Genomic DNA, 16,025 nt, shown 5'->3' with positions numbered 1-16,025 from the left:
TTGTTTTTATGATATGCATATCGAAAATCCAAGCAATAGATTAGGTTAAGAGTGACATGAAATTAAAAAAATCTGACCTAATTTAGATGTTCAAGAGACTGCGGCCACACACTGCCGTCCTTTGCATAGCTGGTGAAATCTCGTATTAGTATAGTATTTCTGGGCTAATTCTCATTAGCAAGACAAGCACTTGTCATCTACTTGCCAATAAAATAACCTGAGTTGGGTAAGAAAGTTTCTAATTAAATATCAAATGGCAATCATGGTAGCCACAAAGCATCAAATATCATCACAGGGAAGAGAAGATTCTTATGTTGATTTTGGGACAAATAATTTAATAAATTAAGTATATTCATGCATCATTGAAAATGTCATCTCCTAGCTACTCTCCAAATTGGTGATGTAGGGATATGCTCATTGCCACCATGCAGATAAGTTCTATTAGTTTAATCTTTTTTGGACCCAATAAACTATAGGGTACTTGGATTCGTTATCATGATGTCATTTATTTAAAACTTATAAATGATCACATTAATGATATTTAACCCTAATGTGCAAAAAATAGATAAAATAATAATAATAATTCATTTAGGTGTTTAATCTTATACCTCAATTAACATACTTAAAACCCATTGACTTGTAGCTTACTTTCTTTGGTTCATCAGAAGGTTTGTTGGATCTTAAAGCTATTTAACGAGGGACCATCCTTTTCCATTAGACTATGTGTGTTTAGTAATATTGTGTAAAGTGTTTTATATAATATATATATATATATTTTTTTTTTTTTAATTTTTATGTTATTATGTCAAACTATAAAAAAAAATATAAAAATATTATTTTGATTTTTTTTATATAAAAAACAATTTTAAAAAACAAAAGCTCTCACAGGCACTTCAAGAGATCTTGGATTCGATCATTTTTTTTTATATAAAAATAAAATATAAAACAATCAAACATTTATCTTTTCATTTAAAAAAATCAAATCCATAGATCAGAGGCTTAGGCATTAATAAATGGGTGCTCTTGCAGGCCGCCCGCAATCAATAATGAATTCCCAAATTAATTTTTAATGAGTCAGGCATATGCATCACCACCGAGTTAGGTTTTGGTAGACATTAAATATTCAAATAAGAACTGAAGAAGGATCTTCTACATAATTTGTTTCTTGTGTTTGCCATGGGAGTTGCAGGAAGATGAAAACAAGGACAGCAATAATACATAAGTTACACACCAAACTCTTCCCATGCATATTTGAGCTTACCTGTTATGAGCTAATTTAATTATACCAACAATCCACTAAGGATTTGTCAATATACATTAGGACATAAAGGAAGGGACTAACAGAAAATTCTCTCTCTCTTTTTTTTTTTTATAGGAACTGCTATATATTCTTGGATGGATAGAACTTGATGATCATATGATGGATGCGATTAAATCACCACTTTCTATGAATACATGGATGAATTGCTAATGTTTCTTACAAATTGCCCACTATGGGATTGCAGAGAAAGATATTGAGGAGGCAAGGCCAAAAGGGAAAGGGATGCCATGGAACTGCAAAAGAGAGGCACAAGTGCAAACACCTTCAAACAAATACAATTATCTAGAGTTGTTGAAAAGCAACACAAACTCCCAAGCATATAACATAAGAAAAGAAAAGTTGGAGTGCATAAGATACAAATATGCATGAATAAGAAGAAGAAATGAAAAGTGAAAGTAGTAGTACTCTATAATTAATTATCAATATGTGTTCATGGCTCGCCGTTCCCATCTTGTGAATAAATTGCCTTGAATCTGAGCATGGAGATGGTGTTCTGGCCATAACCTTTTTAGGGTTTCCATGCACAAGCCCATACTACAGGTTCCTCTTTCCATGTTAAGTAAACTCCTGATTCATGATCTCCTTGAGGGAGCACGAGTGCCCACCCAGCTTTGTATCTCTTAAGCAATGCCTTGACATCATCGACAACATCATCGCTGAATCCAACGGGGGAAAACGCCTCCCTTAACCTTTCAGACCACTGGACACCCCGCTCTCTTCTTTCACACTCTCCTCCGCCAGTTTCTTCATCACAAGCCAAAACCCTAACTATGTTCCTTGAACATTCCCTCTCCAACATCAATCTCTCATTACTAGTTGGGACAAAGCTCTCCTCTAGCATCTCAAAATATAGTGTGTAATACCTCAGGCACTCTTCAAAGCACTTGACGAAGTCATATCTCGAGCTGGTGAAATCAGCTTCTTCCTCAACAATTGTCACAACTCGAGGGTTGAGTGATCGGAACAGCTGGATTACAGAACTTCTTTCATCTACTTCAACTCTTCTCAATGCCCCAATGCAATTAATCGCGACTGCTTCATCTTCTTGAACACCCAGTCCTTCCTTTGTGAGCTCTCCTACATGATTTAGCACACTAATTACTTTAAACTCGAAGGGCACTCCCATTAACCTAGCAAACTTCTCCATTCTTTGGCCTATTTCTTTCATGACTGATCTTACAATGCTAGCAGTTACCACAACGGTGAGCTTTAATCGCGGCGTCTCATCATTTCTTGTGGCTAAAGCTTCTAGCAAAGTAGGCCACTGTGTGCAAAGGGTATTGCTGATATCAATTATGTGAAGTTTGCTTTCCCCATCTAAGGCCTCCAAAATTGCACCATTTGAAGCTACATGACCGAAAGTAGTCCACGGGCTTACCTCTTGGAATTTTAGTATCAGTTTCCTAGCTGAATCGAAGGAGTGGCTCTTTTCAGCTACTGTTGTTAGGGTTTTGAAACACCGTTGACCAGACTCGGTAGCCTTACAGAATAGAGCTTGCAAGAAATAAGATGCCAATTTCTGATCACAATCTCCATAAGGAGAGGCAAGCTCATTTAGCATCCATAGAAGGTGGTGGATCTTGCTAGAGTCCTTCTCTGAGATTGCTCTTGCACACTCACTAAGAAGCTTTGATGCCCACTTGTTTCCTCCTCCACAGGCCTCACCGGAGTCCGAAGACCGGCTTGTTGATGTATGGCTAGTTTGAGGCTGATTATTGTTGTTGCTGCTGCTATTGCTTTGCATGTCTATAGCTGCTACTTGATCATTGCTTTGCAGGTGGGAAGGAAAGAAGTGTGTCAGTGTGTCTTTTGGACTGAAGAGAGTTATGTCCATGGGTGATCGGCGAGGCCCCCCTTGACGACTCTAGAGGCAGAACCTTTGCTAAACTCAAATATCATTTGAGTTCAGACATGGCCAAGTACAAAGCTATATTGATATAGATATCCATAGTATAATTATATCTTGGGGTGGGGGGTCATAGTCATCCCTATTTTGTTAATGTGAATAATTTCTTGTGTATTATATTTGAAATATTCTTATATGTATTTTAATTTGTTTTAAGCTAAACTCTATGGTGATTACTAGGTGCATGGTTTACCTATGCAACCTCTATGTTGTCATTAGAAATTAAGGTTAATTTTTTTGTTCCTTAGTATCTGAACACACAATTATATTGATTTGTTCATGGCCTATGGGTAGAGTACAAGAAACATTACATGAGTTTAATATAATATTGTCAAGAACATCAAACTATTCTACTATTTACCTTCGAAGGATGCGATCTCCTGATGAAAACTTAAGAACTTTTCAGAAATCATAAAGATGTTTTGTGGTGGAAAAATCATAGCAATACCCTACAAGAAAATAGACAAAAAATTTACCAGAAACTTTTCGCCAGGTACAACTTTATATTTTGATCAAGAGGACTGCTAATAAATGTGCAAGTAGAAGCTTTCTAGTCATACTTGTTGAAATAATTAAGATTAAATATAAAAAAAAGCTAGAATTCTGAATAATCTGTATATTATGAAGTTTATAGGCTTAACTTAAATACAAATAAAGTATATATAAATTAAACTAAAAGTATTATTCTACCTTTAATAAATAAGACTATATAAATATTATTTAACAATATTAACCGAACAAGCAATCCCCTTATTCCAATAATCTATTTTGCTAGTCTAGCGGTGCAATTTGGCCACCATAATAGTAATAATTAAGCTTAGCATAAAGCCATATTAGTTTTTTTAACCTAAAAGTCTAGCGTAGGGATAGAAGAGACAGATACAATAAGAATAAAAAAAAACCATACTTTCTTGTATTTTTTATTTTTTACTTTTTTATTAACGCATGTATTATTGCCAAAGTAGGCAAGGGGATAGAAAGTTAGCATACAAAATTAGAGCAAAACCTAAAAAACAACTCTAATCGCATCAAATTAACAGCTTTAACCTAACCTAATTAAACTATCGAGATAAAGAAAACAGTAGTTGAAACTAGATAGAAGTTAGAACCATGTTAGCAAAATAGGAAACCTTAGAAACTCTCACAGCAGCAAAACTCAACGAAACTACTAGAGATTCAAAAGGCAACCCAACAACAACATAAAGAAAGCACCATAGAGAAAGCAGAACACAATCTGTAAGATCATGATCTTCACAATAAGCTTCCTGAAGTATCATTTGGAAACAACTTGCCCACTGCAGAATACATTTATATCTTTTTTTTTAATTTGAATTTTCTATTTTGAAATGCTAATCAATGGAAAAAAAACTAATTACTATTAAGGGCAGCGAACACATTAAATGCCGGGAAAAAATTAATTAGGTCAGTATCATCTCATGCATGGTTTTGGCAAGGAATAAGACATTTATTCTCAGAAATAAAACATCCCTATGCATGGATTTAATCCTCATAACTGTTCAATAGCAACTGAGTAGTGTTAAAGGGAAAATAACAAAGAATAATTTTTTTCAGTTAGCACAAACAAGAAGATTATGATAAAAGCATAGTAGCACTTTAAAAATAGACTAAATAATTGTGACTTTAATGCGACTTGATTTTAACTAATTAAATCAACTGATACTCAAAAGTCTTTCATTTGCCAAAAACTTTTTGCACCTTTTGCCAATTATATATATCATTACTGTGAGTCATTAACATAATTATTGTGATTACTATATATTGATGATGAATATTCATGCTCAGCATGACGTAATATATATTTATATAAAAGAAAAAAAAAGTTAATTCCCATTAATTCTACATGGATGCATCTACCTTTTCTTAATTATTGGCTTAGGAATTGAGGAGCTTGAACTTGAGCACTACGATTCTTAGACCCACAATCTCAAATCAATTATCATCAATTATGTATTATTGTAGAATTAGGTCATAAATACTTGTAGAGCTCCAACTTTTATTAGTATATTAATTAGAAGACTAAACTAACTACTCTTGATTTTGCCAATGAATGACTAATGGCAGCTATTAAAATGTCTTTATTTAAGGTAATTAGCATGTAATATAATATCATTTGGGTTTTTTAATTTATCGATGTGATTCATGTTATTTTATGCTTAATTTTTAACAAATAGAATAGAGATAGTAATATTTGAAATCATGACCGCTTGGTCAACAAAGTTCTGATATTATTTCATCTAAAAACTTAAACTATTAAATGAGATCCCAAGATATGATTTATATTACTCTCTAAAAGTGCATAATGTTTTACAAAAATATTTTTTTACTTGAAAATATATTAAAATAATTTTTTATTTATTTTTAAAATTAGCACATTAAAATTATCAAAATATACTAAAAACAATTAATTTAATATTTTTTAAGATAAATATATTTTTAAAAAGTACTAAAAAAAATAATCACTAATATTATATTTATTTTTAAGCTATATTAAAGATATATTTCTCTGCATCATACTAATCAGACTAACACATTTAAAAGAAATTCATTAAAAATTGCTTTCACGATTTGTATTAAAAAATTTAAGCATAGCTTATCTTATAATATTCATTAAGCAACCATGCGCATCTTCCACTTTTTTTAAGACATTAATTAAACATTAAATTTCCGAAGTCAAAAAAGACATTCAAGTACATGAAAATGTTTCTTTCACAGTCTTCTCTTAATTCTTAATGTTTTATGTCAATTCAATCCTTCTCAGCTTTGTTGAAATTCATGTGTTAGACCATGACCCAAGCTCGTGGAATATTTATAATTAATCATATTAGTAATTAATTAAAGAGGCAAGTTCATGTCAGCACACAGGAATATTGTTAGGTAGCAGAGACATCAAAAATAAATTAAACCCGACTATAGGTTAAAGCTTGCAAACCCCATTAAAGTTTGGTGAAGTTTTTATTAAAGCTGTCAAGTACATTTTTGCATCACTGTACGTAAGAAAAAAAAAAGCATGAAATAAAGCAAAAAGAAAGAAACATAGCAAAAGAGAGATAGAGAGATGACTGACATGAAAACTCAGCATAAAATATAATAAATGAAATAAATCATGTTCTCCTTTATTTTACAATAGTAAAAAATTATATTTATAAAAAAATTATACAAGTTAACTTATTTTAATAGATCATGTTTGACATGTCAGTAAATATGGACGCTTGAACTAAGAAAATTTTCGAACTCAAGTCGGTGTATATTTAGAGTGTGTTTGGCATTGCGGTAGCTGTTATGGTTGTGATTTAAAAAAAGTTGTTTTATAAAAAGTACTTTTAGTTGAGTTTGGTTTGAAAAAATAAGTGTTTGGTTAAAACTGTGGTTGAAATTGAAGTTAAAGAAAAAGTAGTTTAATGTGTTTGGTTAAAAATAATTTTAAAATTGAGGTTATAAAATAATTTTAAAAATATATATTAGTATTTATGATTTTTAATTTAAATATTGTAGATTTAACTATTGCTATTTTATCATGAAATAAATCATACTTTATATAAAATATTTTTTTATTATTCCATAAAACCATTTACAATTTCATTACATACGAAATACATCAAACAAAAACTATATTTTTTATAATATTTTTAGCATGTAATAAAATTAGATAAAATATTATCAGGTATAAATTTCACTCTAAACTAATTTATTTTTTTAAAATGTTAAAAAAATAACACACTAAAAAAAATAACACACACTAAAAAAAAAAAAAAAAAAAAGACGCAGGCAAGTGAACAGTGCAAGAGAATTGCACTGTTCACTGGTTTTGAGTGAACAGTGCAGTTCTACTGCACTGTTCACATGAACAGTATACACTATATACTGTTCATGTTAATTGCACTGTTCATTTAACAGTGCAATTAACATGAACAGTAAAATAATGAACAGTGCAATTAGCATGAACAGTAAAAAAAAAGCATAAAATTCCTGCTTTCCGTTTCCTGCATTAAAAACGCAAAATTCAAGTGGGCCCAGTAAACAATAAATTTTTTTTTTTTTTTAACCAAACGGCTGCGCGTTGCGTTTTCCATGAAACACAGCCGCATAGTAATGTGGTGTAATGAGTTTTTTTTTTAATTGAAAATATATTAAAAAAATATTTAAAATTATTAAACAATAACTAAAATCATTAAATTAATATATTTTTAGATGAAAAATAATTTAAAAAACATTTTAAAAAATACATAAACTAACACAAAATCAATATAAATTGTCTTTATCCATTTTTGTTAATCTGAGCTTAGGTGGTATCTTCATATACCTTGAATGCTACGATACTAGTTTAACTTGATTTTTTTTTGGAGAATTTAAATTAAAAAAAAACATTTAATTAATGACTTTGTTTTAATGGTGCATATATAAAACCAAAATTAAATGGTATCTAATTAAAAGCATATTATTCCATACAAATGATTAAACAAGAGGACAGCGGGGAGGCTGCTGTTTCTCCATCCAATCATTGGAGAAACTGTGCATGTCTTTGCCTCAAGTCTTTTTTATTATTATTATTATTATTTTTCTTAAAAAAATATATGATTTAATTTTATGATGATTGCATTCATGTGGTCCACGATATTCTAGCCCACATTGTCTGCAAGTGGGTTTTTCATAGCTTAAATAAAAGTTCAATTTGCAAAGAACTTTATGTAAATTAAAAACTACACTTCTAATTTGAGGGTTAGAGTATAGTTATTAGACCTGAGTTTGTTAAAAAAGGCCACTAGATAACGCTTCACGTTATAAATATTTTTTTTTGAAGGACAACGGAAGTATTTTACTTTTCTAAAGAATGAAAAAAAACCCTTGTACCTCTATTTAAAAACAAAAATAATAAATAAATCACATGAAAAAAAACAACATTTTACCCCGAGTTTAGTATTCCTCTTAGCTAATTTGATGAAGGGCAATGCAATACACGTTACACTCTCTCCAGTGCCGCAGTAAATTTTATATTTTTGGTAAATATTTTTCATTGATCCAAGCAGTATACTTCATGGTTGTGAGATTAGTAGATGATCGTAAAGGTAACAGTTTTGTTTTTGTGTTTTAAAAATATTTTTAAAAAAATTTGATTTTTTTTAAATTTTTTATTAATTTTAAATTAATATATTTTTAGTATTTTTAAATTATGTTAATGTGCAGATATAAAAATAATTTTTTAAAAAATAAAAAAATATTATTAATACATATTTTAACATAAAAAATTATTTAAAAAATAATAACAACCACACTGCTAAATAAACTTTCAAATTGATTCACTGACTTATCCACAAAGATCAACTCTACATGTCTAACAATTTGTATCCCCCCCTTGTCTGACAGAAAAAAGAAGGAAAAAAAAGTGAAAAAAATAAGAAAGAAGTCCTCAAAAGTAAAAAAGCTGACCTCAAACGTGCGAGGGAACCTTTATAAAGTTAAAAATCTCATATGAGCTCAAACATACAGGCATTAATCTCCTCCTCCAAGGATATTAAAGTGGTGATGGGAGTTTAGTGTTTTGCTTACGTTCATTACTATTTAATTATCTTCTTGGATTTTGATTCTCAAGGAACAACATCTATACAGATGACGACCATCACCATTATCGCTATTAATAATAATAACTATGGTTTTAATTATTTAATAAATAATTTAGTAATAAAAATTTATGATCAAGAAATTTGTTTTTTTGTTTTTTTAAATTCCAACCTTTTAGTTTCTAATATAATAATTATTAAAAATTTATATGATTTAATTTCAGAGCTCTGGAATTAATTGAGGTACGTATAAGTTATTTCAAATATTAATATTAATAAAAAAAATTATAATAATCATAATATTAGATGATAAAACTGAAGAGGCAACAGGGGGCATGTTATAATAATTTATAACGTACGTAGGAAAAGTAGAGTTTTGGTAGGAGGATGTTACATGCCTCCATTAATTCATCAATTTCAATTTTATTATGTAAATTTAGCTTGTTTTCTTTTGGGCTGTTTGAGAACGAGGTTCAACCTGTGTTTCCAAAAAAATTAATTTTTTTTGGTTAAAATTAAGTGTAGTTTGTACTTTTTGGATCGTTTTGACGTGTTGATGTCAAAAATGATTTTTAAAAAATGAAAAAAAATCATTGATATGCATTTCAGCACGAAAAGTTATTTGAAAAACAACTATTACAACACTGCCAAACACGCTCTTTATCTTGATGATCATACATGTCATGTATTGACGATGCACCGAGATCAAAACTTAACTGTAATGATGCGGGCAAAGGATCTATTCTTGTGATTTTTGTAATGTAATTGCTATTAATTCGTTATGAGTTTTCAACAACAAGAAGAAAAAACTTATCCATTCAAGCTATTTAAAAAATAAAAAAATACATAATTAATCATGTTTGAGTGTAGAACATGCATCAATGAGGGCAGAAACTTGGATCCTCCTATTATTTTGTACCTTTTAAAAATTTTATATCAAGATATTTGTTTGAGATTATAATAATACAATAAAAAACAAACCTAGATAAAAAGCCACCTGGAGAGGAGATATGGGATCCTAGGAGATAGCCATCCCATTGTATTGTCTAAGACTCATCAAGCCTCCCGCTTGAATCAAAAGAAAAACAAGCGATTAAAGGTTATAATAATAGTGCACAATGAGGTAACTGGGAAGAAGATGGTCTTGTTATCTTATTTCAAGTGAAAAAAAAGCCACCACAAAGCCCTACCAGCTGATTCTATCTTGACAAGCATCAGATTTCCACAGCTCTTGCAGCATTTCTAGCCTTCCCACTGAAAAAGAAGAAAAGGAGCTTAACGTGCAAAGAGGTAGCTACAAAAGCATCGCCGAAAGCTGTTCAGTTATTTATCATCTGCAAATGCAGAAAGTTCTCTGGACAATATCAAAAGTTCTATGATAAAGCAACCAGTTCTTTTTCTGAATTGTTTTTATCTGCAGAAACTAAACGATAGAGCAGATCAATTTGGAGATAGTGCTGCTAAAAGTAAACTGTAATTTGCTTCAACACCGACAATGACCGGGGAGAGACTGACCGACGATGGACTACCTAAAGCACCTAACAGGAGTGCAAAGCAGGTAACATCAGTGTCAGATCAAAGAAACCCTAGTATTTGTGTTTGCAATCTTCTCCATGCAGCTCTCATTGTTCTGTATCTTTTAGAAATCTTGTAGCAACTACGCATTTAAGTTTAAACAAGAGGACGAACACCACTTACAAACACAAGGAGATTTAACCACATCAACCTTATTCTAAAGGAAATTGATGGAACCATGACACCAACGGTGTTCATGAGAAAATGAGTGACATTCATGCTAGACCAGGAGACATATGGGGCTAATAGATTGACAATAGAAGAACTTCAAATATCAACAGTGCTAAAGCAATAAATCCAAACTGCACGACCATTCAGATAATTAGAGAGAAGTAACAAAGTGAGGGGAAAACATCAATTGTCCTGAGCCGGTGTATGTTGCATGCTTTTGAGAATCCTTAAAAATGTTAACATCAACTGTCCCCAAGATAATCACATACACTAAATGTTAATGGAGGGAGGGGTTGACAAGGATGGTTCATTTAACAGTTGTAATATGCACAAGTGCTTGCCGACTGCGATCAGCCCTTGATCTGCTACTGCCTTGAGATAATATTGATGCAATCTTGGTGCCATCATCAATCAAAATTTTCAAAAATTCTTCCAGGTTGCCTGAATAACCTGTACCGTGACATGTCACACTCTATATAGGTTGCTTCTCGACCTTAATATAAATACATCTGTCACATAAACAAAGAACATGTGAGTACGAGGCAGGACATGTTACCGAGTGATAGCTACTTAAGGAATGATTGCAAACCTATGATATCTTTCCCATACGATACATCAAGATGTGCATAGATACCACCAAACCAATGCTAGTGCCATAACGATTATTGCCCCTGACCAGCCAAGCTCAGAAATAATTTCTATTCAAGTTTTAAATCAAGCAGAGATTGAACATCAATAAAGATCAATGATCTCTAAAGTCCCAGGCAGTATCATGAGATGGAACTGAGCACTGCTATTAAGATATCATTTCTTTGAAAACTTTGTATTCAAGTTGCTATCATGATGACAATTTTACAGATCAAGGACACCACTAGGAATGCCCCCTCACACAAACTATGCTTCAATCCCTTTAAGTGACCATCTTCCATGAGTAGTTCAAGAAATCCTATAAACTGAAATGACACAAAAGGAAAGCGAGGGTAGGGCTAAGGCATTACTATGAGACAGTATATAGTTCAAGGATGCCAGTCGAAATGCCCCCTCAAGCAAACTAATGCTTCCATTTCTTTGAGTGAAATGAACTGAAATGAACAAAAACAATGGGTGAGTTGAAACTTGGGCATTGATAACAGGGTCAGGTTCTGTGTCAGCAAAAAGCCAACAATATTTGCATTGTTACAGGACGTGTTTTTAAGGACAAAATTTACAATCCAATAATAGGTTTTAGCACTAACAGAAACAGTTATATGCATGCTTTCCTAAAACTACCATTAGCACCAGTAAACCAGCTGCGAGAGAGTTGGGAATGGAGGGCCGTGCCACAAAATCTAGATGGTGGAACTGCCTACCTTACTGTTTGTCAATGAGTGGAGGGACTTATAGCAACTGATTTCTGTGAACCTCTTCTTTTAATTTTCAGCTCAAATAATATAATCCGATGGAAAATGCTTTTCAATAATATATGGGCACTTTTGAGTAGTCAATTTAAGAACACTGAAAGTCAATTGTTAATTCCACTCTCTTGTACAAACCATGCAAATCTCACAATAAGCTACTCTGATAGCTGATTGGATTCACCAATCTGTCGATTTCATGAGGAATCCATCGTTATATGCACTCAGATTAGGAGTACTCAGCAGCGTACCAAGATATTGTACAGAGAACAGTATAGAATAGAATAGGGTCTTAATGGGATTTAGGTGCCCTTATACATTGCCTTTGGTGCTCTCTCTCTTATCCTTCTCTTTTGGATGTCTTCTCCAGATTTTTGGAATTTGTTCTTTTATCCACAAGAAAAAGGAGGCCTCAATTAGCATAACTTTCATGTTTTTCTAGAAAATGTAGCATGTTTTAAGCCTAAGCCAACCTTATTCACCTGTACGTGTTTTTCTGTTTCCTAGCAAGTTATCCATCAATGCAAGTATACATGAAGTTACAAGGATCATTACAATAGCATAAATATACCTTCGTTCCATCCTTAGATCAACGTGCTGCTCCATAACCATCAACTACCATTATCCCAAAGACAGCCCCGTGTTGTGGAACAGCATGAATGTTTTGCCAGCAAGAAGCAGCTATTAAGCGATTTATGACAACCATTGCAAGCCTATTTTTTTGTAGAATTTAGTAAGATAAAAGTGATGATAATATATTAGATATTCACCAAGCATGCAATGGTAAGGCCAACAAAAGAAAAGTCCATGTGTTCTTTTTGGTCATGAGAAACTCAATTCCTTAACAAAGGACCATAGCCCTGCACAACCATGTAACTTGCAAGACACATCCATTTTCTTATAATAAGTGACGCATTTAGCAAGAGTTTTATGGCTGTTTGGTTGTTGGAAAAAGTTTAAACCTTTGACCTTATAATTTGCAGAAAGAGTTTTCAAATGCATATCAAAGAGGTTTCGTCTTCATTTCCTCAAGAGAAACTTATGCTTTGGCTTTTATTTAAAACACAACATCCTAGCTATAGCACTAAGATTACCACTATAATATTGAACCATAGTACTGCAAATGGAATTGGAAAGTGAATATCTATGTAACAGTGGTCGTTGAGTGTGAGTGGGCGATGTTTGTGTCACTGACAAATCTAGAAATGAATGACAAGTCTTGCAAAGCGGTTAGTTGTAAGATAACTTCCATACAGAATAATGAAGTAAGAAATCTAGTTCAAGGACTGAAATCCTAAAAGGTACTCACCACTTCCACCAAGAACGCCCCAAGAGGTTAGTGGACTGAAATCTATCGCTGCTCCTTTCAGCATGCTTCGCCAAGGCACTGCCTTTGATCTCAAGCCAATAAATAAAAAACCTCCGAATCATGAACCACAATATATTTAGAAAATCAAGCTTGAAACAATTCTACAATTGGCATGCATAAACCTGCTCAAACATATAATGAACTGAGAAGACAGCTGCTTCCTTGACAGTTTGACAAAAAGGGAAAAAAAGGTAGGAAATGTACCCACAAAGAATGCTGAAAATCAACCTTGGTTGCCACTACATGAGGGGTCTAAAGGCAACATGAATATTAAGTCCAGCAAGCAAGAAATTGTTCCCTTTGTACAAAATAATTCTCTCACGGATGACTAAATTGGAACAAGATAAATAGATTACATATCAGTTATTAAGAAAAAACAAGGTAGATGATTGCTCTCCCTAGAATAGTCATTGTTTGCATTTTAATAGATAAGTAAATTTTGCTATGAGCTTTCTCTACTGTGACTTTCTATTGAATCCAAATTTTGAACAGATCAATTCAATGCAACCCAATTTCTTATCATAGGGCCCAAAAAAGCTAAAAACAATCTCTTGAGATAGCTTACGGCATGAAACAATTCATTAGGTACCATGATCTTACATTCAGATTATATGGAAAAAAGAAGGATGAGAGAAGTGTCGATCTTGGAATAGGTAGGGCATTAGAAACTGTTCAATCAGTACCTGCAGTACCCAGTTGACTTTGAACACCTCCATAACTCAATCCCTGCTAGAGACACCAAAATAACCAGAACTTTCAACTCTAAAAGCCATTTTACAGGTATGACTATTTCAAAACATGATCCACATGATAAATATTATGTCACATCTGTATCCCAAAGATCTCCATTATAAAATTAAACTTAAGTCCCACACATGAAACATAGGAATCAAAAGGGTCAGGAAGAACTCACAAACAGTATGCTTGCCAGAGAAAGGTATGGCTGGGCAGCCAGTTTTGAAACACAGATTGCCAGGACACCATTAGACACTTCCTTTTCTTCTGCATATAATTTCCTATAAATCTTGACACCCGGTTTGCCCTGTTATACAATTCAGACCTTATAAATTCAAGAACGCAATCACCAGTAACAATGTTTTCAACAAGTCTCTCATTTCAAACAATACAGATTTAAAATGATTTCTGGGAGCAAGGAGTGTAATGTAAAGATTCTTGCACAAATGCAAACCGAAATATTTAGAAGTTTACAACCCAGTAACGGTTATGCATAAATAACAGATACCCTACTCCTTATCCCTAACTAGCCAAACAAAAATCTTGGATTTTCCCAGCATTATAGGCAGTTACGAGGTATGACAGCTTATTCTAGCAAGTCATCCTCGCTATGTCTCAACTGAGAACATCATTTCGACAGCAACGCATAAACATCAACACAGAACTAGGTTTACCTTCTTCAACAGTTTTAAGTCCAGGAAGGACTTTCTCGAGACTCTCAGCTTGCAACATCTTAAAAAATGAAGCATATCTGTGAAACAGATGAAAGTATATAGCCCATACTGAAAATATAAATGAATGAATATATCTCGACAATGCGGGCTCAACTCACCACAGTTTTGTTTATGAGTATCACATCTCCCAGCCCAATTCTATAGCAAAACAAACTGAATATAAGCTACAAAAATATATAAGAAAATAAAGACATTCATCCACTTTCTTGCAGAGAGTTCTTCAAAGGTTGCACAATCATAAACTTGCAAATATTCATGATGATGTACTTGAAGCATATGGCAAACCATCTACATTATGTAATCACCAGTAGCACACCTTCCTTCGACTGTTTTGCTCCCATCTACACACACAACCCCAGGTTACAAAAGAAAATGGCTTGAACCACATAAACAGCAGATAATATATTAAAAAAATGAAAACTAAAAAAATGGAAAAACCACATATCAAAGAAACAAAAACAACACCTTTCAAGAGTGAAAAGTAAGGTTCTTGAACATGAATTTCACAAAATACACCCTCCAAAACCCGACAAAGAAAAACCCGTAAATCACCAATCAATATTAATTAAAAACACTCAATAACCAACAGAAAATGCTTACATTTATCAATTCAAGTCCCTTTTCTTTAATCAACTGATTCCAATTCTCTTATTTCTACTTCAAGTTACTATCTTCATCACAAAACATCATCTTCACATGAGTTCTCCATAAAGCACCACACTTTACAGAATGATACAAAGCTAAACGCTTTATACAAAGGATATTGAGCGACCCCATCAAAAGAATCTGCAGTCCATTCAATTATTTATGCATAAAAATCAAATCTTTAATCAAATAATTGAAAAAAAAACACAGAAAACTTTTTTATACGGTTTTCATTACCCGTTGCTGGACAGTTACATGACATGACATGTCATTTGGGTCTTCTTCTAGGAGGTCAATGCAGAACTCTTTGGAGAGTCCCAGATTGAATTCTAGCGTTTGGTTAACGTGGGATTCAAGAGTGAATTTTAGCAGGTCTACGATGCTGTCTCGCTATCGATTCAAGAGTGAATTTTAGCAGGTCTACGATGCTGTCTCGCTATCGATTCAAGAGTGAATTTTAGCAGATATATTAAAATAATATATTTTTTTAATTTTTAAAATTTATTTTTGAAATTAACATATAAAAAAATTTTAAAAAAATTAATTTAAAATTAACAAAATTAAAATTTTATAAAACAATAATGAACTGGTACTAAACA

The 16,025-nt window shown here is 32.5% G+C and overlaps 2 protein-coding genes across 14 annotated transcripts; both read right to left on the bottom strand.

The window, feature by feature from the left end:
* Positions 1 to 1,566: 1,566 nt before the first annotated feature.
* LOC118038582 (protein SHORT-ROOT) lies at positions 1,567 to 3,317 on the bottom strand. Its single transcript, XM_035044986.2, has one exon. The coding sequence runs from the start codon at positions 3,153 to 3,155 to the stop codon at positions 1,830 to 1,832; it is 1,326 nt and encodes a 441-aa protein (XP_034900877.1). The 5' UTR covers positions 3,156 to 3,317; the 3' UTR covers positions 1,567 to 1,829.
* A 7,402-nt stretch (positions 3,318 to 10,719) lies between these two features.
* Positions 10,720 to 15,818, bottom strand: LOC118038599 (uncharacterized). 13 transcript variants are annotated; one of them, XR_012168295.1, is made up of 11 exons: positions 15,664 to 15,818; positions 15,382 to 15,567; positions 14,880 to 15,122; positions 14,722 to 14,798; positions 14,226 to 14,354; positions 13,996 to 14,038; positions 13,435 to 13,466; positions 13,253 to 13,341; positions 12,515 to 12,656; positions 11,548 to 11,631; positions 10,720 to 11,220 (listed from the first exon to the last, which is right to left on the bottom strand). XR_012168295.1 is itself a non-coding variant. In XM_073405594.1 (11 exons), the coding sequence occupies exons 4-10, from the start codon at positions 14,794 to 14,796 to the stop codon at positions 11,165 to 11,167; spliced, it is 501 nt and encodes a 166-aa protein (XP_073261695.1). In that variant the 5' UTR covers positions 14,797 to 14,798; positions 14,880 to 15,122; positions 15,382 to 15,567; positions 15,664 to 15,818; the 3' UTR covers positions 10,720 to 11,058; positions 11,139 to 11,164. The 13 variants fall into 13 exon arrangements, 7 of the variants coding, with proteins under 7 accessions (XP_073261695.1, XP_073261697.1, XP_073261698.1 ...); XR_012168296.1 differs by having other exon boundaries at positions 10,720 to 11,058; XM_073405594.1 differs by lacking the exon at positions 12,515 to 12,656 and having other exon boundaries at positions 10,720 to 11,058; positions 11,139 to 11,220; positions 13,253 to 13,334.
* Positions 15,819 to 16,025: the final 207 nt, after the last annotated feature.

This window comes from Populus alba, chromosome 17 (genome assembly GCF_005239225.2).
Source record: "Populus alba chromosome 17, ASM523922v2, whole genome shotgun sequence".
NCBI lineage: Eukaryota > Viridiplantae > Streptophyta > Magnoliopsida > Malpighiales > Salicaceae > Populus > Populus alba.
The sequence above is the reverse complement of the archived record's forward strand: the minus strand, read 5'-3'. Positions and strand labels throughout refer to the sequence as shown.